The sequence below is a fragment of the Panthera leo genome, chromosome A3 (genome assembly GCF_018350215.1).
Source record: "Panthera leo isolate Ple1 chromosome A3, P.leo_Ple1_pat1.1, whole genome shotgun sequence".
NCBI lineage: Eukaryota > Metazoa > Chordata > Mammalia > Carnivora > Felidae > Panthera > Panthera leo.
This window is the reverse complement of record NC_056681.1, coordinates 23,860,619-23,883,122: the sequence shown is the minus strand read 5'-3', so window position 1 is coordinate 23,883,122 and position 22,504 is coordinate 23,860,619. Positions and strand designations below refer to the sequence as shown.

Here is a 22,504-nt window from a genome sequence, read left to right as displayed (position 1 = left end):
ACGCTCAAGTGGAATTCTGTTTTCAACACAAACTTTGTGAGAGTGCAGATACAAAACATTGATCACAGCAAAGCTGCTCTGACTGAGGCAGGGGTGGGGACCCAGAGCCTTGCCCACCTAGCCTCTTCTTCAACCTCTGGGATACCTCAGTAGAATTCTAGGGTTCAAAATGTGAAGATTACTGGTCCCTGTGGTCCCTGCTGTCCCTTTTAGCTCTGCAAGCCTCTGACTCTGACTGTTCCTCCCTAATGATCCTTTCTTCTCTTACCAGCATTCACAACTATACCCCAAAGGTGGGGGAGCTAGACACACGGAAAGCAATTCGCCAGGCTTTTGATGTGTGGCAGAAGGTGACCCCGCTGACCTTTGAAGAGGTGCCATATCATGAGATCAAAAGTGACCGGAAGGAGGCAGACATCATGATCTTCTTTGCTTCTGGTTTCCATGGCGACAGCTCCCCATTTGATGGAGAAGGGGGATTCCTGGCCCATGCCTACTTTCCTGGCCCAGGGATTGGAGGAGACACTCACTTTGATTCAGATGAGCCGTGGACACTAGGAAATGCCAACCATGATGGTAAGGCCATGAGGGGGACAGGGGGTCAGTCGTGGATTTTCAGGGAAAGAAGTCCTGAGGAAGAACTTGGGATGCCATAGATAAGCTTCCTGCCCTGTAACTTCATGTCCAAGAGCTAAGAACCTAGGAGGGTGGGAACTGAGGTCTCTGGTCCCTCAGGACCAGGGCCCCAGAGTTGAGTCAGATCACTTAGTAAATGGTCTAAGGGGGCTGAGTCAAGAGGGAGGGGTTAGGCCATGAATAAGAAGATAAAGTAATGGATCAGAGGCTTGAGAAAAAGGTAAAAAAGTCATTAAAGCCGAAAGTGGGGTGTGAAAGTGGTAGGCTCTGGCCTGATAGTGGCTTCGAAGGCCATCTTAAGAGATACCATTACTCTCTTTCCCTTATATCAACTTCATGGGTGAATAACAGGCCCCATAATTACTCTAACATCCTTGGTTAACTTGCTCCTCACCACTGTGACTCAATGAGTATTATATGGAACCAGAGTCAGTATTGTACAGGAATAGTAACAATACTCTTCAGGTTGCAAAAGCATTCTCCATCAGTGTTTACTCCTAAAGCACTTGCTTAGTAAGCAGGCAAGTATACATCATTATGCCCATTTTTACATTAAAAAAATTTTTTTTAATGTTTATTTATTTTTGAGAGAGAGAGTACAAGTGGGGGAGGGACAGGGAGAGGGGGACAGAGAATCTGAAGCAGGGTCAGTACTGACAGCAGAGAGCCCAATGCAGGGCTTGAACCCACAAACCGTGAGATCATGACCTGAGCCAAAGTCAGACGCTTAACCAACTGAGCCACCCAGATGCCCCTCATTATGTCCATTTTTAAGATGAAAGGCTTTGGGCTGGAATGGCAAAGCTGGAAGTGGGTAGTTAGGGCTCAAACCACTGCTCAACAACCTGGCTGTGTGACTCCGGGCAAATGATTCACCCTCAATCTCCTCATATAAAAAATGAGGGACTGCGGGCGCCTGGGTGGCTCAGTCGGTTAAGCGTCCAACTCTTGATTTTGGCTCAGGTCATGATCTCGCAGTTCGTGGGTTCAAGCCCCACACCGGGCTCTGCACTCACTGAGCCGAACCTGCTTGGGATTCTCTGTCTCCCTTTCTCTCTGCCCCTTCCTCCACTAGCTCTCTATTTCTCTCCCCCTAAAAATTAATAAACATTAAAAAAAATAACATCTCTCTTTAAAAATAGATAGATAGATAGATAGATAGATAGATAGATAGATAGATAGATAAAAATGAGGGACTGGACTAGATCTCTAAGCTCCCTTCCAACATGATACACAGCCTGGTGGCCTGGGGGTGGGGTGGGGGGGGTGGCTCCAAACATTTTAAAAAAGACATGCTCTCTGCCCTCTAGTAGTCCACAGTTAAGTGGGGGGGCGGGGGGGGGACAGTGTGTATATAAGTAACCCTGTCACAAAGCAGACTGTACTGAAGCTTGTAGCAAAAATACCAAGAAAATGCAGAGATGAGTGTGGAGGAGAAAGGGATAGAGGATTCTGGCTTTTAGATGAGAACAGATAATGATTAGCATGTTGATATTCTAAGATCCATGTCAAGTGCTTTCCACATACTATGTAGTATGTATTTATTATTATGACCTCCATTTTATAGATAGGTAAACTGAAGTATGTAGAAACATTAAGTAGTCTCTCTACAGTCCCATAGTTGGTGAAAGTAAGGCTTTGAACCTGGGTATTATGACTCCGGAACACATACTCTTTTTTTTTTTTTTTTTTTTTTTTTGAGTAACCTATGCACCTAACGTGGGGCTCAAACTCCCAATCCTGAGATCAAGAGTTGCATGCTCTACTGACTGAACTAGCCAGACACCCCTGAAGCACATACTCTCAGCTACCAAGCTAAACTTTCATGGTTCTCAAATTGCAGGGCACACCAGAATCACCCAGAAATCTTTTTAGGGGCTCCTGGGTGGCTCAGTTGGTTAAGTGTCCGAATTCTGCTCAGGTCATGATCTCAAGTTTTGTGAGTTCAAGCTCCACATCAGGCTCTGTGCTGAGAGCTCAGAGCCCGGAGCCTGCTTCAGATTCTGTGTCCCTCTCTCTCTCTGCTCCTCCCCTGCTTGCTCTCTCTCTCTCTCTCTCTCTCTCTCTCTCTCAAAAATGAATAAACATTTTTAAAAATTAAAAAAAATATATGTTTAAAAAAGCACATTCCAGGTTAGGGGCCAGGTTCTAGGCCCTTAACCTCTTGCTATTCTGATTCTCTGATTCTGGGGTCAGGCCTGGGAATCTGCACTTGGTGTGATAAATTCTCCAGGCACTTCTGATATACGTGTTCCATCCCCCTTGAGAAACACTGTCTTTATCCTCAGAGTTTCCTTAACTTGCCTGATCATAAGAATCACCCGGGTTTCTTGTCATATATATAGATTCCCAAGCCCTACCCCTGGACATTCTGATTCTTAAGCGTAGGCAAGTTTGGGAAACACAGGGCATTCTTTTACTTAGGCTATGCTTCAGGCTGAGAGCACACTCGTATAGGCCTGTCTCCTCAGAGGCTGAGTCTGGTGTCTTTGGATGAGGGCAGCCTCCTTGAGAACATTTCATATCATTGCATGCATGAATCAAGGATCGGCAATCCTTGGCTCATCTGTGAAAGGATGGTTCAGGAAGTGTTTTGGCCAAGGCTCAGCCTCTGCAAAGATATGAAACTGTCACATTTCTCTTTGTCCCTTGCCCTCTTCAAATGTTGGTCCCCTTTCCTATCCAGCTCCATTTCCTCTGCCCTGGTATCCCTTTCCTTATGTCCTGAATGTGTTTCCTGGCTTTCTGAACACCTCTTCTTTCTCCCATGCTTATTCTTGAATCGGTGTCAACGAATGGCTGGCTTTGCTGATAAAGTGCGAGGAAAAGAAACTAACATTTTTGAGCCCTGTTACGTGCCAGGGACTGTTAGCTGGCAAGATTTTAGTTATAGCCCTGATAGAGACAAATGAATTCTTAAAGGAATCTTGGCCAGAGGAGGCACTGGGAAGATACTCTTAACAACACGGCCCTCCCCTTCCCAGCTCTGAGGTTTGTACTGCCCGAAAGCACTCCTTGCTGTTGGAGACCTTGGGCCCAGTCTCAAAGTCCTAAGAACTTCTGGGAGTGCATGTGGGAAGGAGCTGGGACCTGTGGATATGCACAATCCCAGCATCCTCCCAGTCCTATCCCATCCCAATGAACATCTGCCAATTCTGATAGAGAGTCCAAGATGGCCAATGTCTTCTTTGGACAAGAGTTGGGACTTTTCTATGCTCTGGAAAACTGAGCATGAACTGTTCAGATGTAGTTCCTAACTATGGCAATAGACCCCTGATGCAGCAGGTTGCCCTAGGACGGTTTCTGGAAGGAGATGAAAGGAACCAAGATTTATGGAGCACCTGTATATTATCTCGTTTAATTTCCACATAAATTCACTGAGGGAGTGGATGGAGCCTCCTGGGAACTTTGTGTTTATTGGCTCTCTTCTCTCTTCTAAATTTCCATTATGGAAACTTCAAACTCACAAAAGAAGAGAAAATGATAATATGAACCCCCAGGCACCCATCCCCTTGCTTCAGCAATTACCAACATGATGTCACTGCTATTTCATTTACTCTCCCCCTGCCACTTGTATTTTTTGGCTGATGTATTTTAAAGAAAATCCTTGGCACAATATCATTTCATCTGTAAATACTTTAGGACATAGCCCTAACAGATTATTTTTTTTCTTCCAAATTTTTATCTAAATTCTAGTTAGTTAACATACAGTGTAATATTGGTTTCAGAAGTAGAATTTAGTGATTCATCACTTACACACAACACCCAGTACTCATCACAAGTGCCCTCCATAATGCCCATCACCTATCTAGCCCATCTCCCTCCATCAACCCTTAGTTTGTTCTCTATCATTAAGAGTCTCTTATGGTTTGCTTCTCTCTCTCTCTTTTCCCCTTCCCATATGTTCATCTGTTTTGTTTCCTAAATTATACCTATGAGTGAAAACATGGTATTTGTCTTTCTCTTACTGACTTATTTCGCTTAGCATAATATACTCTAGCTCCATCCACATTGTTGCAAATGGCAAGATTTCATTCTCTTTGATGGCTGAGTAATATTCCACTGCGTGTGTGTGTGTGTGTGTATACACACATATATACATACACACATATATACATATATATACACATATATATACATATATATACATACACACATATATACATGTATATACATACATATATACACATACATACATATATGTACACACACACACACACACACACACACATATACACACTACATCTTCTTTATCCATTCTTCAGTGGGTGGATACTTAGGCTCTTTCCATAGTTTGGCTATTATTGATAGTGCTGCTATAAACATCAGGGTGCATGTACTCCTTCAAATCTTCTCATAGATTATTTTCTTTCAAAAAATTATTTTTATATATTTTAGAGAGACAGAGAGCACAAGCAGGGGAGAAGGGTAGAAAGAGAGAGAGAGAGAGAGAGAGAGAGAGAGAGAGAGAGAGAATCTTAAGCAGGCTCCATGCTCAGCGAGGAGCCTGACACAGGGCTTGATCCCACAACCCTGGGATCATGACCTAAGCCAAAATCAAGAGTTAGACGCTCAGCCAACTGAGTCACCCAGGCACCCCAAATAGATTATTTTTAACACAACCACAAAACCATTATCAAACCCAACAAAATTAACAATAATTTCTTAAAATCCAATTCCTGTTTGTATTCATTTCCCAAAATCGCCTCAAAAATGTCCCTTCCAGCTGTTTGCTTGCATCAGGATCCAGACAATATCCACACATCATGCATGGTTGACATGTTTCTTACGCTGTTTTCACTTACAATAGTCAGCTCGCTTCCCCACCCCCAACCCTGCCAATATTTGTTGAAAAAAACTGTCACTTGTCCACAGTACACTCATTTGGCTTGATGAAATTCAGATTCACTTTTAACACGTCTCCCTTCCTCATATATCCTGAATATTGGTAATTAGTCCTATAGACCTGACTAATTCACATTTTGGCAAGAGCTTCTGGAGCGGTTGGGTCCTCCCTTCTGCATCACGTTAGAAAGCACGTATGATACAGGCTGTCCCACTGTTAGTGATGCTGAGGGTGAGCGCTTGGCTCAGGTGTGTCAGCCTGAGCCAATCACTATAAAATTCACTTGAGGGAACTTAATTTAAAAAACACAAAATGTTGCCTAAGTCCTAACCCAAAACTCCTGAATCAGAAGCTCCTCCACCTATGTGTTTAAAAGGCTCTCCTAGAGAACCACTGCATTATAAGGATGTAAGGGTGATCCTGATTCTCCACGTCATTGAAGTCTGTGTGAAGGGCAGTCTGGCCCACCATACCTTCCAGCTGGTTTCAGGGGCTGCTTCCAGGCACCTTCTGTCCTCATCTCTTTTCAAGGAGTCCAACAGTGATGTCTGAGTTCACTAAGCTCTGATGAGAAGGAAGCCCAGTCCTGAGAAAGGTGACAAGACAGGAAGCGTCATTGAGACCAGCCCTTCACAGAGTAGAGTTCTGCAATCACTTCTGTGACTCTCCCCTGACCCTGGGAGCTAGACCAGGCAGGGATCATAATATCCCTTTAGCAGATGAGGAATGTAAAGTTCCATGTGGTTATAAAAACTCACATAGTAAGTGGCAGAGCCAGGTATGTACCCAGGACTCTGAATGTTTAGTAATCGCCCCAGGTGGTTATGCTGCAGGTGGTCCAAGAACCACACCTGGAAAAATACTGAATGTTTGGCACTGTTCCATCCTGGCTGCACAAAGCTTGCCCTCGAGGAGCTCACACCCCTGGAGCGGAAGAGAGAGTGTGCTGGTGGCTGTAACGTATGGTGGAAAGTGATCAGTGCCATAAAGATGGTTCAGATAAACTGCTGGGAGGGTAGAGGAGGAATCACTCACTGCCAGTGGGGGAAATCAAGGAAGTCTTTCTGGAAAATGTGGCACTGAGCTGAACTCTGAAGGAGTAAGGCTATTCTGGGTAGAGGGGACAGCACTGGCAAAAGAATGGAGGCAAAAGGAAATGTTATAGCCTTTTGGGGGGCTGGAGGGCTTGATGAGATAGGACTGATCAAGTATGGAGGTTCCACGGGAAGGAAATGAAGCAGAGATAGTTGAGTAAGAGTTTTGGGTACCTGCTAGGAGGCCCCTGCTGGGACTTGAGCTCCCAGCCCACAGGAACACTCCCTATTGGGGATGCTGGTCCCCTCACATACCTCAATGTGACCCTGCTAATTAATAGTGATCTGTAGTTCTGTGCCAGGAGGCAGATGTGAGCACTTTGCCTACCTTGCCCCATTAATTTCACCCCCATTCTTAGAATGCAGGTACCGTTATTCCCTGCATTTTACAGAAGAAGAGATTTAAAACGTCCCACTGCTGCAACATGGCAGAGCTGGGATTCATGTCCTTCTGGCTCCCTCAGACCGCACTTCTGACTACTCTGCTTCCTTGTTTCTCACCCTCTTGGAGAGTGAAGACCCTAACAGCCACCCGCCTATTAAGCACTGGGATCTTCTCCATCCTTCTGCCTTCCTAGCATTCTGCCCTCTCTAGCTCCAGGGAGTTCTTCTGCCCTTCCCTGTCCTTCCATCTCCCCAGAGCAGCCCCCACTTAGCAGGTCTCTTGGGCTTCTGTGCAACAGGATGCCAGTTCCCCCAGTTCTTTTCTGCTTTTTGGTCCCTGGAATAAACCCACAGTCCCTTTTCCTTCAAGGGCTTACTCCTATTCTCTGCAGGGACCCAGGCACAGAGGCTACAGAGTAACAGATACAGGCTGAGGACAAAGGTTTAGAGTCTTGCCAAGTACTCAGAGCGCTGCTCCCTGGTTCCCAGTGGAGATCCCTGTGGATGCCCCCTGAGGAAGAGCCTGGTCAGCAGACGAGAGGCCCGAACAGCTTGTGAAGGTGGAAGAATAGGCCAGGAGGCAGAGCTAGGCAGGACCAGCCCCCAGGAAGCGGAGCTGCCTTCCGCTGGCTCTAGCAGCCGCCTTTGTTTGGGATAGAGCTGAGAGATGAGCTCACCCTTCCCCTGTGCCAGAGGAACCAGGACCCGAGGAAGGAACTGGGGGCGGCCTGGCCTCCTCCTGCCAGCTTGCCCTTCCCCAGCAGAAGGCCAGCCCCAGGCTCTTGGCCAACCTTGCACTGATCTTGCCCATCCCCATTTTGCTGAAGACACGGGTGGTGTCAGCAGAGCGGCAGGCATGCTTGCGTCGGGGTCTGCCCCATAAGGCTCTTCTCTCTTCTGAGACCGTAGCCAAAATGGCCAGAGACGATCCTCAGTCCCATCTGACTCTCATGGGTCCCTCCGTTGGGCTGGGCTGGGCAACTTTGCCAGTGACACCAGAGCCAAAGTAGGCACTAGGACGCCTGACCACCTCCTGGGTCCCTGGTAGCCTCCCCTGTGCTCGGAACCGACAGGAATGAGCTGTAACATGCCTTAGGGCAGGGCAATGAGAGGCAGAGCTCAAATGACAAAGGTCAAGGCAAGCAAGAGTTTTCAAATGGACAGACAGGTTAGGACTATCAGTATGACAGCCTGCCCAACTCCCTGTCTCTTGTGTTTCTTTCCCAAAGCTGGGGTTACTTAATCCCCCCAAAGTCAGGCCTTGCTCTGTCCCAGGCCCAATCCAGAGGTTCAGAGGAGTTGGCTTAAGAAAATCTGGTAGCTGGAACCCCACTGGCGTTATGCTTCCTTTCTGGTCGATGGACTTGTTCCAGGCACCAAGCTTCCATCTGATGTCTGGTAACAACAGCTCCTGTGCAGTGCCACACCCTTCACACATATTACCTCATCCAATCCTCACATAACCCTATGAAGGGTGTACGATCTCCCCGTTTTACAAATGAAGATATTGAAGATTAGAAGGTAGACCTTCTGGCCAAGTTCACAAAGCTGGAAACGAAGGAGGTCTATCTGGCTCAGGGGCCCACGCTCATGACCACTGTGCCATGTTGCTGCCTCAGCTTCGCGCTCGGGATCCCGTGTCCCACTTTCGGCACCTGGACTTTGTTGTTTTCACTCGCATTTGAGTCCCTGCCTTGATCTTGGCCGAGGTTCAGTTCTTTCAGAACTAAGGTCTTGCTGGACTGAGAGCCGCCCTCACGATCAGGGCCCTGCCTGCCCCTGGACCTCCTGACACTGACTGCCAGCCTGCCACCCCCAGACCTCCCCTCTGCTCGTCGTACTCCCTGCCCTGGCTTTGCCCTTTTCATCTCTCACCCAGACCCTTCTACCTTCTTCCCAAAAGCGCACGGAAGCCCTGCTTCTGGTCTCCTTCCCCTCTCAGCCCTCCTCAGCGCGGAGCAGCCAGAGTGACTCATCATGTCACCACCCCCACTCCTGCCCTAAACCCCCCACTGGCCAAGAAGCCAATCCAAATTCCTTTGCGTGGCATCACAGAACCCCACTTGCCAGCCTGGCTGACCTCATCTCTCTCTGCCCTCCCCTCCTGCTTTGTTCCAGAGCCAAGTGGAATGAGCCTGCTTGTCCCTGGATCTTGTTTTTAGCGTTCCCTCTGTCAGGAATGCCACCCCCACCCCTCCCTCTCCTACCCTCTGAATCCATTCTCCTGACTAACTTCTTATCTTTCAAGACTTGAGGTAAACTTCACCATTATGAAGCTTTCCCTGCACATCTTCCTTCAAGTTTAAATCACTCCTCCCTTCTCAGAATCCTCACTCCACCCTTACAGACTTCTATTAAAGCACCTGGAACATTAATCTCACTTATTTTGTTTCTCTCTCCAAATCCCCCCACTATACCGAGAGTTCTGAAAGGCAGGACTGTGTATGATTTCTCCAGCACAGGGTCTGGCACAAAGCCTATGCTCAGTGTTGGCTGAAGCAATGGGTCGACTGATACCTAAGTGGGTGCCCTGGGCACCTCCCCACTCCCCTCTCCACAGGGAATGACCTCTTCCTGGTGGCTGTGCACGAGCTGGGCCATGCGCTAGGACTGGAGCACTCCAACGACCCCAGCGCCATCATGGCGCCCTTCTACCAGTACATGGAGACACACAACTTCAAACTGCCTCAGGATGATCTCCAGGGCATCCAGAAGATCTACGGTGTGTGGCAGGGGAGAGGGGGCTGCTGCTCCTTCTTAAGGGCTGGGCTGTGACTAGCTGCCTGAGTGGGTTGTTTTCTTAAGCAAGAAAAAAGGAGAGGCTATGCTGATATTTTGATAAGATATAAAAGGCCTGCTACCATGCCTCCCTCCCAGTTCTCTGTTCACACTGGTAATGCAAAGGTCTTGTTTTGGTCAAGTCAGTTGAGATGGGAAGACCAGTGTGCTTGAGCAAATGTATGTCAGCATAGCCCAGGCCGCCTCAGCCCCTGGGCTATGACGCACAGGAGGAGGGCCCCTTCTGGAGGCCTTGATGACCTCAGAGAGCAGATGGCCCCAACCAGAACCCCGGAGGATGGGCGGGATCTCCATAAGTGAGGCAGTGGAGGACTGGACAGGGGAGGTAGGGACCAAGGTGTTTTGAAAGTAGAATGGACAGGATTTGCTGATAGATCCAACATGGGGGTGAGGGTCAAGGACAACACCAAGATTTCTGGCTTTTCTAATTGTGGGGCAATAGGATTTACCAGTCTGTTGCTCAGAGAGCTGGGCTGGGATATTGATTTGGAATCTTAGGTGTCCAATCTATAGCCACTGGCCACATGTGACTATTGAAATTTGAATTTATATTAATTAGAATTAAATAAAATTAAAATTTCAGTTCCTCTGTCACACTAACAACTAGTCACGCATTTCAAGTGCTCAACAGCCACAAATGGCTGGAGGCTACTGTATTGGACAGTGCTAATATAGAACATTTCTGTCATCACAGAACATCCTACTGGACAGCTCCAACATAGAGGGTCTTTAAAGCCATGAACCTGGGCACCTCCCCACTCCCCTCTCTACAGGGAATCAAGATCACTTAAGGTAGTGATCTGTGACTAGGGGACTCATTGGAATTACCTTGGAATTTCCATTTTAAAAATGCTCTCATTGTCAGAGATTGGCTTCTCTTTGGTCTGGGCTGTCTTCTGAGCATCATGAGTTTTAAAAGCTCTCCCAGTGACCCTAATATGCAACCCAAGGGAGAAAACTGACATAGGGACAAAAATAGAGAGAACACCCAGGAGCACTCCAACCTTTAGGGTAGGGTGGGTGAGGAAAGGCTGCCAGCAAAGGAAGTGGAGAAGGAACAGCCCATAAAGTAGAAGGAAAACCAAGACAGAACAGGAGCCTGGAAAAGTGCTCCTATGATCTTGCTACTCAAAGTGTGGGCCTCAGACCAGGAACACTGGCATCACCTAACAGCCTGAAGAAATGCAGAATCGCAAGCCACCCCCCCTCCCCCCGCCCAGACCCTCTGAGTCATAATCCCCATTTTATTAAGATCCCTGGATCTTGATATGCACATCAAAGTTTGAGTCGGTAACCCTGGGGTTTGGCAACATGAAGGTCATTGGAGATCTTGACAGAGCAGCTTCAGTAGGTGACAGGGCAGAGGCTGTCCTGGAGTGGGATAAGGAATGAAGGGGAGAAAGTGAGGCTGGCATGTGTAGAGGGAGCAGAGAATGATGGTATGGGACACTGAGCCCAAGAAAGGACATGTTCTCTCTTATAACAGGAGAGAAGAAGAGAAGATATCAGATTCGGGGGTGGAAAGATGAGAGTTCCCATTTAATGACTATTTTCATCTGTTTTCTCAAAGATTGGGAAGTAAAAAGTGGGAGAGGGAACAGGAGGCTGGAGGGTGACAGACCTCAGCTGCCAGGGTGATGATGAAGCAATGACAGCGGGAGGCAGGGAATGGCTGACCCTGTCTAAGATACAGCCCCTCTCTGCAGGACCCCCAGCTGAGCCCCTGGAGCCCACCAGACCCCTCCCCACGCTCCCCGTCCGCAGGATCCACTCACCAAGTGAGAGGAAACATGAGCGCCAGCCCAGGCCACCTCGGCCGCCCCTCGGGGACCGGCCGTCCACACCGGGCGCCAAACCCAACATCTGTGATGGCAACTTCAACACAGTGGCACTCTTCCGAGGCGAGATGTTTGTGTTTAAGGTAGGGCCAGTCAACTGGTGACACCCAGATGGTCCTCTCCCACTTGCTCCCCCTCTGTGGAGCAGGAGAAGGCTGCTGCTCTGGGATTAGGCCCGCTTTGGGCCTGGACAGGAGTTGGCCCAGTGGCCAGGACTTGGGGTCCCTTTCTGGTGCTGCCGGGTGAATTGACTTGTTTCTAAGAGGAGGTGGGTAGACTGGTGATCTTATACCTTCCCAGGGGTTAATGCTGGGGGAAAGTGCTGGAGACCTGCTGGTCAGCGACTTTGAGCAAGTCATCTCCCTTCTCTGGACCTCAGTTTCTCCATCTGAAAGCGGGGTCATTCCCTTAATGAAGGGTGTATGAAGACTAAATGAGTGCATGGCCATGAAGATAGCAGCTTGGAGTAGGGGCTGACATGGCGATGGCAGAGTCTGTCGCCAGATCCTGCCAGGGCTGAGAAGCTGGGACTGAGGGATGCCTGATAGAAAGCTGGCCAGGCTACATCTTGTCACTTGTCCTGGTCCTATCACATTAGCCACGGGCTGACTGGGTGGCAGCACGTTTGGTTGGTATGCTACAGGTTGGGTTACCAGGGAAGTGGACTCTGAGACAGTGTTGAGAATGCAGGATTTTGATTAAAAAGTACCTTTGGGACCAACATCTGTGGGTAGGAGGGAAGGAAGTAAGACTGGGCAGAAGGAGAATATAAGCAGCAACTAGGACCATTGCAGAGTCGCCTACCCCTACAGGGAGTTCTATAGCTAGCATGGCCCATCAGAGTCATCCCACATGGGGCCCCAAATAGCTAGCACTTTGTACCTCCTGCTTCATTCAGTCATCGGATGAGAAGGGGCATGACCTTGGGGGAGCTTGCTGAAGCCGAGGCCATCCCCAGAGAGGCCTGCAGTTGAAAACAGCCTGCTGACCACATTGCGGGCCGCCAGGGCAACAAGCCCTCCACGGAAAGGGGTCTGGTCAGGGTGTCTCCATCACACTGGGTGGCTGTGCGGGGCTGCTCCATTCCCCTCAGGGAGCTCTCCCAGCAAGCTTTGAGGACTGAGCAAGAATCAGGTGACACAGGTCAGCACTGATCCTGCCTCTCAGAGTGGCTCTAGGAAAGTCACTGGCCTTACTTAAGATTCTGTATATCTTGGGACGCCTGGGTGGCTCAGTTGGTTAAGCATCCAACTTTGGCTCAGGTCATGGTCTTGTGGCTCGTGGGTTCGAGTCCGGCATCAGGCTTATAGCACAGAGCCTGGAGCCTGCTTCGGATTCTGTGTATCCCTCTCTCTCTGTCCCTCCCCTGTTCGTGGTCTGTCTCTGTCTCTCACTTTCAAAAAAAAAAAAAGACTCTGTATATATCAAATCTACTTCATAGACTTGTGCAAGTCAAACTAAAGTTTTAAAAACAACATGAAAGTGCTTTGTAAAACACCTTGAAAAAAACGTTTCTAGTTTTTGTACCATCTTTTACAAATCACATTCATTCTGATCCCCCCACTCAACGGTTCCTAGGCAAGTCTGGGTTTTATCATCTCCATTTATTTTATTTTAGTTTTTTAATTTGAGAGAGAGAGAGAGAGAGAGCACATGAGCAGGGGAAAGGGGCAGAGGGAGAGTGAGAACCCCAAGCAGGCTCTACGCTCAGCATGGAGCCCCATGTGGGACTCGGTTCCATGACCCTGGGATCATGACCTAAGTCAAATCAAGAGTCAGATGCTCAAACGACTGAGCCATCCAGGTGCCCCTTTTATCATCCCCATTCACACTGAGGGTCCTGGTAGGTTACAGGCCTTGCAGATTGCCCACCAGCCAAGGGCTGTACTGCCACAAGACACTAGTTTGAAGAAGAGGGCTTTCATCAGATTCTTGACCTACTGAGCTGCCATTTATTTAACATCAACCATGTGCCCTGTGCTGTTCTAGGTACTTTACCTATTACCTCTCCTCTGATCCCCAACATTACCCCCATTTGTAGGTGAGGTGCTTGCAGTACTGTGCCCACGGTCATGCAGTGCTAAGTGAAGGAAATTCACACCCAGGTCTTGAGGGATTCCCACAGCTTGCTTCCCAGGGTCCTCGCCCTGCTGGATGGAGCCAGAGGGTGAGGAGGGCACTCTGCCCAGGCTCAGTGGCCAGCCTTGTGAGTGGCCCACTGATGTCAGTGACTCTCTGCTGCCCTCATGTGGCCACTACAGGCCCCTGGCACCATCCCTTCCAGCTCCTCCCCACCTCATCCCTGCACCAGGCCAGTCTGCTGTCTGTCTCATAGCCCCTTGGACAGCAAGAACCTTCAGGAGGCTTATATGAAGAGAGTTAATGGGCATCCTGTCTTCCTCACAGGGCATTGGAAGCTAGATGTGATAGACAGACATCACGGAGGGTTGCAAGGCTGGGCCCAGGGGAAGCTTTTGGGTTATTTGGGCTTGAGCCCCAAGGCTGAGATCCTAAGTTAAGGCAGGGCCTGCCATGCTTCTCTCTCCTCCCCTTACCCCACAGGATCGCTGGTTCTGGCGCCTGCGCAATAACCGGGTACAAGAGGGCTACCCCATGCAGATTGAGCAGTTCTGGAAGGGCCTGCCTGCCCGCATAGATGCAGCCTATGAAAGGGCTGATGGAAGATTTGTCTTCTTCAAAGGTAATATAGCCTGCGCTAAGAGAACTGTGACAGTTCCCTGCCCTTTCTGGGACCCCCTTTCCCCATCTGTACACTGGAAGAGGCGGGGTGAGAAGCAGATGCCCTCCAAGAGCCCCTCTAGCCCTAACAGAGACACTGACTTCTGACAGGACTAATCCCTGCAGGCAGGCCAAGCACAGTCCAGGGGAATCAAGTCATGAAGTAATTGTTGAGGGTCTGTATGTTCCCAGGTTGGTGGGACGACAAGGCTCACCCGCGTCCAGGCACAGTGCTCCATGGAAGGCCATCCCATCAGTTCTCTAAGAGTTGGTTGGGAGGAGGTCACACTGGCTGGAGAGGTCAGGGAAGGAGCCAGGGGGAGCTAGCATGTATGGCATGCCCACCCAGGGCTGGGTTGCTTCGCTTCAATTATCTTGAGATGGGCCCAGCCTCAGAAGGGTAAGATACAGGTAATTAGTGAGAAGTGAGGAAGGCAGTCCAAGAGGAAGGGACAGCATGGGTAATAGAGTAGTGTGGGGATATGCATGTACATTGGAAAAGCTTAGAAGACCCACTGGACAGCCATGGAGGCCCACCTTGGAGAGCGGTGAGCAGTGGCCTAGAAAGGAGAGTGAGGGAGAGTCCTAAGGAGCCTTGGTTGCCAGGCCAGAATGCAGTCTTGACCCATTAGAGAAACACTGGTGTCCACTGGGTGTTTGTGAGCAGCAGAGAGCCAGAGGGCAGGCAGCAATCCAATAGAGCAGAGGTGGGGAGGCCATTTCTGAGTCGGTCGCTGGAGGGGAGGGAGCAAGTCAACAAGGCCCACACCAGGGAGGACCAGTGAGGCCAGAAATGGACAGCTAAAAGATGCAAAAGGCTTCCTGAGAGGCTGAACATGGAGGGGAGAAGGAAAGAGAGGGTCAAAAGTGATGCCAGGTTTCTTGCTGGGGAACCGGGGGCAGAAAGGTGAGGAGGGAGGGAGCACACTGTGGAGGTAGTGACGAATTCCAGAAAGCAGACCTGGAAATGCCCAGAGGCTGGTGTACACTGGGTCAGGGCTCCTGGGTCTGGGGCTCAGGTCCAGTGGGAGTGTCTGTGAGCCCTCAGAGTTGGGTGTCACTGGTGGAAGGTGGGGAGTACTAAGGCATGCAAAGCCACAGGAGTGGCTGAGGACGCCTGAGAGAGAGTTGAGGAGCAATTCACATGAACGAACAGAGGGTGCGGCACGGAGGCTGGGCAGCATGGGGCCGGTTGCCCAAGATCTGCAGTGACTGGCTTCTGGCTTCTTGCCCCCATGCTCTGCCAGGGCCAGGGAGCCTCAGTCTCCCTGAGAGGCTGTCAAGCAGGCCTTGCACTGTTTCCCCCGACACTGTGGCTCTGTGAATGACTTCAGTCCTAGCAAAAGATGGACAAGTGGCACCAGCCACAACCTCTGGCATTGAGTGACTGGGAAAGGCTGATCCTGGGTTTCTCTTGGCTACAGGTGACAAGTACTGGGTATTTAAGGAGGTGACGGTGGAGCCTGGGTACCCCCACAGCCTGGGGGAGCTGGGGAGCTGTCTGCCCCGAGAAGGCATTGACACAGCTCTGCGCTGGGAACCTGTGGGCAAGACCTACTTTTTCAAAGGCGAACGGTACTGGCGCTACAGCGAGGAGCGGCGGGCCACGGACCCTGGCTACCCCAAGCCCATCACTGTGTGGAAGGGCATCCCACAGGCTCCCCAGGGGGCCTTCATCAGCAAGGAAGGATGTACGTAAGGGCCTGGCTGGGTGGGGAGTAGCCCAATTTTATGTAGGTCCCAACAGGGCCCATGGGCATACTCTCAGGGTATCCAAGTTTGAGAAACGGTGTCTAATGGTAAGGACAACTGCCTCACATCTACCCATGTTCACACAGTAAATTAATTCTCTTACCAGCTACCGAGCCAGGCTCTCATCTGCAGAGATGACTCACATTTGAGAGATGTTTTCATAGACTGACTTCACTCTTTCAGACAGCATTTCTCAAATAGTGGACCTCAGATGTACTCTAGGGCTTCCTCGAGTTATCAAATCTGAAAAGCAATGATGGATACAGGTGCTTTCAAAGGTGCCTTTTTTTTTTTTTTTTTTTAAACAAGGCTTGAGGGCAGGAAGATGGAAAGAGAAGCCTTTTTTATTTATGAGACATTTTCTAAGCTCCTCCTGGAGGCCAGGCTGGGAGCTTCCCAGCAGACTAGAAGCTTCTCAAGAAGAGGGGCTGGGTGTTGCCAGGTGCAGGAATCCATGAATGTTTGTTAAATACATTTCCCGTGATCTGGTCAAAAATACAGACTCTGGAGGCTGGCTGACTTCACATCCCGCCTCCACCACTTACTATGAGTTTGAGCAAACCATTTAAGTTTTCTATGTCTTCATCTATCAGATGGGGATAATAATGGTACCTACCTCATTGGGATTTGTAAGAATAAGGTCAATTAAGTAGAGCACTTAGACCAATGCCTAGCACATGATCCATGCCATGTGAGACTTAGCTGCTATCATCATCATCATCATCATCATCATCATCATCATCATCATCATCTTGTTGGTGTGTTTTAGTTTATGTAGAATGACAGGTGTCATCCATTCTCTCCACAATAATTACTGAGAGCCAAGTTTTGTGGGAGAGCTGGGGAAGGAGCAGAGAATAAGACTTGCATTGCATCCCTGGCTCCCATTCTAGAGGCACAAAACAACTAAGGTGGCAGCAAATGCTCTAAGGGAAAGAAATGCAGCCGAAGAGCTATGGTGGGGGTGGGGGTGGGGGTGCTGGGGAGGGCCTGTTAGAGAGGGTTCGTCAGGAAGGGCTCTCTAAGGAGATGTCACTGGTAAGAAAGCCAAAAGTCTTGGGGGAAGAGCTGCTACTGATGGCTCTCCTGTGTACCTGATGCTTTACACACATGGTCTTGCTTTCTGGGAGCCTCAGAGACAAGTGACATCAAGGACTTTGGCCAATGAAAGTCCCAGAGTGGGGAGCCAACCAATAGGAGAGTCTGAGTTGCTTTGCTGTCTGTACACTGTCTGGGCCATGAAGGCTGTTGCTGGGAGCCTGGTGTGGCTGCCCAGCCCCTCCACCTCCTTTCTCCTTCTCCTTCTCCTCCTCCTCCCCCCCTCCTCCTCCTTCTTTTTCTTCTTCTTCTTCTCCTCCTTCTCCCCCTCCTTCTCCTTCTCTTTCTCCTTCTCCTCCCCCTCCTCCTCCTCCTCCTCCTCCTTCTTCTTCTTCTTCAAGTTTATTTATTTTTTTTTATTTTTTTTTTAAATTTTTTTTTCAACGTTTTTTAATTTTATTTTTGGGACAGAGAGAGAGACAGAGCATGAACGGGGGAGGGGCAGAGAGAGAGGGAGACACAGAATCGGAAACAGGCTCCAGGCTCCGAGCCATCAGCCCAGAGCCTGACGCGGGGCTCGAACTCACGGACCGCGAGATCGTGACCTGGCTGAAGTCGGACGCTCAACCAACTGCGCCACCCAGGCGCCCCTAAGTTTATTTATTTTGAGAGATATAGAGACAGTGTGAGTAGGGGAGGGGCAAAGAGAGAGGGAGAGAGAGAGAATCCCAAGCAGGCTCCAGGCTATCAGCACAGAACCCGATGAGGGGCTCAAACTCATGAATTGTGAGATGATGACCAGAGCCGAAACCAAGAGTCAGATGCTTCACTGACTGAGCCACCCAGGTGCCCCAGTCTCCACCTCCTTTCTTTCTAGCCTCTTCCCCAGCAGTGTCCCCAGCATCACTTCCCCAGCATCTGTGTTGTGATTCAAGCCAAAGAAAAGCCACAACTGTGACGAGGTGGTGTCCGCTGTCAACCAAAGGAGAAACCTGGCTCCCTGCCTCCCTTGCTTCAAGCAGAAGCTAGACTGAGGCTCTAGAGCTATGAAGGCAGTGCTGTCCAAGCCATAGTTGGGAACTTGATCTCACCAATATGGGCAGGGTGGAGGAGAGGGTTATAAGGTAGGGAGGCACAAATTGAACTTATCAATTCTACTTAAAGCCCCTCAGTGGCTTCCTGGCACCTGTGAGATGACAGGCCAGGCTGCTCCAGGTCCCGGGCACACCTCTTTGCAACCGTGCAGGTCACACTCCGAGACCCTGTCACACTGTCGGCAGAGTGTGCTACACACTGCCCTCCCCCCACCTGCAAGCGATCCAACACGCTGCTCCCACCACTTCATATACCCACCCCTCCTTCAAAGCTCCTCTGGGACGCCAGGGTGGGAGAGGCGTCCTTCTTCCACACTGCCACAGCACCCTATGCCCTCTCACTCTGGCCCAGAGCAGGTGCAGGGCAGTACCTGGGAGTAGTGATGCTGGACCATGTTTCTGCAGATTACACCTACTTCTACAAGGGCCGGGACTACTGGAAGTTTGACAACCAGAAACTGAGTGTGGAGCCAGGTTATCCACGCAACATCCTACGTGACTGGATGGGCTGCAACCAGAAGGAGGTGGAACGGCGGAAGGAGCGGCGGCTGCCCCAGGACGATGTGGACATCATGGTGACCATCAATGACGTACCAGGCTCTGTGAATGCCGTGGCTGTGGTCATCCCCTGCATCTTGTCCCTCTGCATCCTGGTGCTGGTCTACACCATCTTCCAGTTCAAGAACAAGGCAGGCCCTCAGCCTGTCACCTACTATAAGCGGCCAGTCCAGGAGTGGGTGTGAGCAGCCCAGAGCCCTCTCTGTCCACTCGGTCTGGCCAGCCAGGCCCTTCCTCATCAGGGTCTCAGGGGCAGCTCTGGCCACTGCCCACCGGGGCCAGAAGGGCCCTAGGCCAGGGGTCGTGCAGCTGAAGTGGTAGGTACATTGGCCTAGGCTGAGCATGAGGCAGGGAGTGATGGTGGCTGTGCCCCAGGGTGGGTGTCTGGCAGCCAGTTGCCAGCCTTCTGTCCTGGGTGAACTGCTCCCTACGCAAGGGAATAGGCCAGGCCCCATCAGGAGGCAGGGACCATGCCAGGAGGAGGCCCTGTGGTCACTGCATCCTGTGGTTATCAATGAGGCACCACAGCTCTGTTCCTGGCTGGACCCAGCACCTTCTGTGGAAGCCAGCACTAGCACTCTCAGCCCCCTCTGGGAGATGCCACCAATCCTGGTCCCCCTTTGCCAACACCTGCTGGTCAGATGTCCCCCTGCCCCCACCCCACTGTCCTCCAAGGCTACAAGACCCCTGCTGCCAACATGGCGGGCAACAAGCCCGGGTTTCCGCTGCTGGCATACAGCAGATCCCTCAGGAAACCTGCTCCACATCAGGGTCTCCTTTGAGATCTAGGATTTAGGGTCACATGTTGCAGGCAGTGCTGTGGCCCAGCGGGGTCTGACAAGGACCCAGCTGTCACGTCGTGAATATTTAAATGTCCTGTTACTACTGTTTTAAAAGTCCCATTCTGCAAAGGCTGTTTGAGGCGTTAGGTGAATTAGAGGTGACTATCTTGGCGATGAGGCCAGCGTGGCCGGCCCTTCCCCAGGAGACAAGGACCAAGGTGCTGCTAAGGCCACTCTAGCGCCTAGACACCCCAGGAGCTGGACCTGCTCATGAGGCTAAAGGTCTGGGGCAGGAGCTGATCCCACCTCTGGAGGCTGATCTGAGTTCTGACTATCCTCCACTTCTCTGTCCCTCTCCCCATTCTCCCAGTCCCCAGCCCTGTTGCTTATGGCCTAGGGCTCAGCCTGACTAGCTAGGTGAGGCAGAAATGGCTCCAGGCCAACATTCTCATGGCTTTGGGGGTAATGGGCCCAGGGCAGCCTTCTCAAGTGTTCAGAGCCCACACCCCCAGTTACCCTGAGGCCAACTCAATCTCTCAGCTTGGAAGCAGTGTTTATACAAGCTTGGCCCTTGCTAACCCTGCTCACTGGGCCCATCTGCCTGCATTGCAGTCCCAATCCTAGGGGCCCATCCTTCACAGTCTCTGGAATTCCTAGGGCTCAGCTTGCCTCACTCCAACCCAGTGGAGGCAGCCCTGTTTGTCACTGAAGAGCCCTAGGCAAGACTAATGGGTTCAGTGATGCCCACTGGCTCTCTGCCAAAGCCAAAAGGTGGTACATCTTCAGGGTGCTGGCAGAGTCTCCGATGCCACTCTGGCCCTCTGGGCCTGCATGGGCCTCGCCCCTACCCTGTGTCCTCTGGGCTTTGGGTTGGCTTAACCTGTAGCAGACAGGGACTACTATTGCCCTGGGAGCTGTCTTGAGCAAAATCTCTCTTGTCCCAGAGGCACCTATGTGGGTCCACTATGTTCCCAGGCATCATCCTTCTGTCTTTTCTCATTTTGACCAAGGGCGGGCTCCCTGGGGTGGGTGGGGAACAACTGCAGAGATATTAGTGATTCATAGGTTTGTATAGTGTTTTATACTTTGCAAAGCACTTTATTAGCTCATACCTGTCCACTCACATGAAACTCGTGTAGGCCCTGGGAAGCCTAGGGTAACTCTCACCGTGCCCTCAAATGAAGCACAGAGAGATTGTTTCTTGCCCAGGCCATCGGGTGGGCTGGCTGGGCCTTGGGTCCCCACCTATGGACCCCTCTAGGGTCCAAGATGAGATCAGAAGTGTCTCTTTTATCCATCTTTTCCTGGCCTCCCTTCTCCCCTTCCCGGTCCCTCTCCACTCCTCAGGTTGGTGCTCTCTCTTTTTGAAAGCTCTAGGCTCCCCAGGCTCCCCATTGGCTCCTGGTACTACCAAGGCCAGCTGAGAAAGAGCAGGAGATGGAGGCAGGCAGCTCAGGCTGCAGATGTGAGGGATGCAGGGCCAGGCCCAGAGAGGGCTCAGCCTGGAGGCTTCCAATCTCGGATTCTCCTGTCTTGTGGTCATCTGTTTGCCCATCACCCCAGGACAGGGCAGACAGACAAAGGGGCACTGCACTGGGGACCCCAGAGCCCAGCTTCCCCTCGGCCCGGGGAATATCACAGCATTTCAGTGTCGGTCACATTTTAAACTGATCAGCCTTTGTATAATGTTTTTTAAATCATTTCTAAATAAAACAAAAATACAGAGTGTGTTGTTTTCTTGGGATATAGGAACAAGGATCAGGTTCTGGGAGTGGCCTTAAGAAACTTCTGGGAGAGGGGGAACAGGGTGCTTTGGGGTATCTGGGAACTGTCCCATGCATCTCATCTACCAGCCCAGCAATCAAATGTCCCCTCTCTCAAAAAGGCTGGCCCCAGAGGCCTAGTGTTACTGGGGTTCCTGGCACACAACCTGATAATGCCTCACTGGGATCCAGGATTGGCAGAGCAAGCCCCCCTAGGAGAAGTACAGGGAGGGTCACTGTGGCAAGGTCTTCTCCGAAGCCAAGGCACATGGTGCCATAACCAGGGACAAAAGCCAACAGCCCGGTTCTTAGCAATAAGGAACAGATGAGAGGAGGTGAGGTCAGCAGTCTTGGGGTCTTACCAGGAGTCCTGGCCTGGTTCTGGAAGCCAGGGCCAGGGAGGGCTGCCCCAGAACCCAGACGGCTGGAGAAGCTGTAGGGTGGGGGTGAGCACGAAGGTTTAAGCTGGTTTGGGTGCAGGCTAAGAAGCGAACAAATTCGGAAGGAACTAGAGGCGAGCCGGTGCCCCATGGTGAGGCTGCCGAAGAGGCCCTGCCGAGACCTCCTTCCAGTCCTCCGTGATCTATCTCCTCGACTCTCCGAGCCTGTCCTGGGCGCCGGGGATGGAAAAGGACGACAAGAGAGGAACATAACAGCACAACGACAGTTGGCAGCTGGCAGTAACTGCGGAGGGTGTCGAGTCAGTACCAGGAGGTGCAGGTGATGAGGAAGCGCACATCGTCCAGTGGCCCCCAGGGACTGGGTTCAGGCTGGGGCCGCTCAGGGGCCTCGGGCGCCCCGGGTTGGGGTTGGGGCTGGGGCTGGGCCTGCACGGGCTCTGGGGCGCCCTGGCCGCCGCTCAGCCGAGCACCCATCGTCTGCAAAGAGAAGCCGTTAGATGCGGGTCAGCTGCACGCGACCCGGCCGTCCCGCCACGCCCCAGCCCGACCCTCATCTCTCACCGCGAGAGCCAGAGAGCCACGGGTCTCCAAGGTCCCAGAGCCGGCGACTGCACTCCGCTGGCCTGCGTACTTGCGCTGGGAGGAGCCGGCGTCGTGACCTCACCGCACGCAGGCCCCGCCCCCTAGCCGCTGCTGCGGGGTTGCGGACCCGACCCCACCCACCAGTAACTGGCCAATGCCGCTCCAACATCCCGGGGCCCCGCCCCGCACACAGCAGGA

General features: G+C 51.2%; 3 protein-coding genes across 4 annotated transcripts in view; 1 reads left to right on the top strand and 2 right to left on the bottom strand.

Moving 5' to 3' along the window:
• MMP24 (matrix metallopeptidase 24) overlaps nucleotides 1-21,283 on the top strand; it is a 33,322-nt gene extending 12,039 nt beyond the window's left edge. For both annotated transcript variants that reach the window (XM_042931138.1, XM_042931139.1), the window contains exons 4-9: nucleotides 272-576; nucleotides 9,521-9,682; nucleotides 11,466-11,680; nucleotides 14,160-14,298; nucleotides 15,761-16,027; nucleotides 18,626-21,283. In XM_042931138.1, coding sequence (XP_042787072.1) covers nucleotides 272-576; nucleotides 9,521-9,682; nucleotides 11,466-11,680; nucleotides 14,160-14,298; nucleotides 15,761-16,027; nucleotides 18,626-18,963 — 1,426 coding nt within the window. In that variant the 3' untranslated portion in view covers nucleotides 18,964-21,283. The remainder of the gene's footprint in view (nucleotides 1-271; nucleotides 577-9,520; nucleotides 9,683-11,465; nucleotides 11,681-14,159; nucleotides 14,299-15,760; nucleotides 16,028-18,625) is intronic.
• Nucleotides 1-21,770, bottom strand: part of LOC122215621 (ER degradation-enhancing alpha-mannosidase-like protein 2) — a 128,030-nt gene extending 106,260 nt beyond the window's left edge. Inside the window, exons 1-3 of the mRNA XM_042931137.1 lie at nucleotides 21,686-21,770; nucleotides 16,192-16,331; nucleotides 5,956-6,068 (exon numbers count right to left, since the gene is read on the bottom strand). The gene's annotated coding sequence lies outside the window, so the exon portion shown is untranslated. The remainder of the gene's footprint in view (nucleotides 1-5,955; nucleotides 6,069-16,191; nucleotides 16,332-21,685) is intronic.
• MMP24OS (MMP24 opposite strand) lies at nucleotides 21,244-22,361 on the bottom strand. Its single transcript, XM_042931141.1, has 2 exons — nucleotides 22,286-22,361; nucleotides 21,244-22,201 (listed from the first exon to the last, which is right to left on the bottom strand). Exon 2 carries the CDS (start codon nucleotides 22,196-22,198, stop codon nucleotides 22,025-22,027), a length of 174 nt encoding a protein of 57 aa, XP_042787075.1. The 5' UTR covers nucleotides 22,199-22,201; nucleotides 22,286-22,361; the 3' UTR covers nucleotides 21,244-22,024.
• Nucleotides 22,362-22,504: the final 143 nt, after the last annotated feature.

What these genes read in the sequence shown, in the direction of transcription:
- MMP24OS (XM_042931141.1), bottom strand. Translation starts at nt 22,198, where the DNA reads ATGGGTGCTCGGCTGAGCGGCGGCCAGGGCGCCCCAGAGCCCGTGCAG.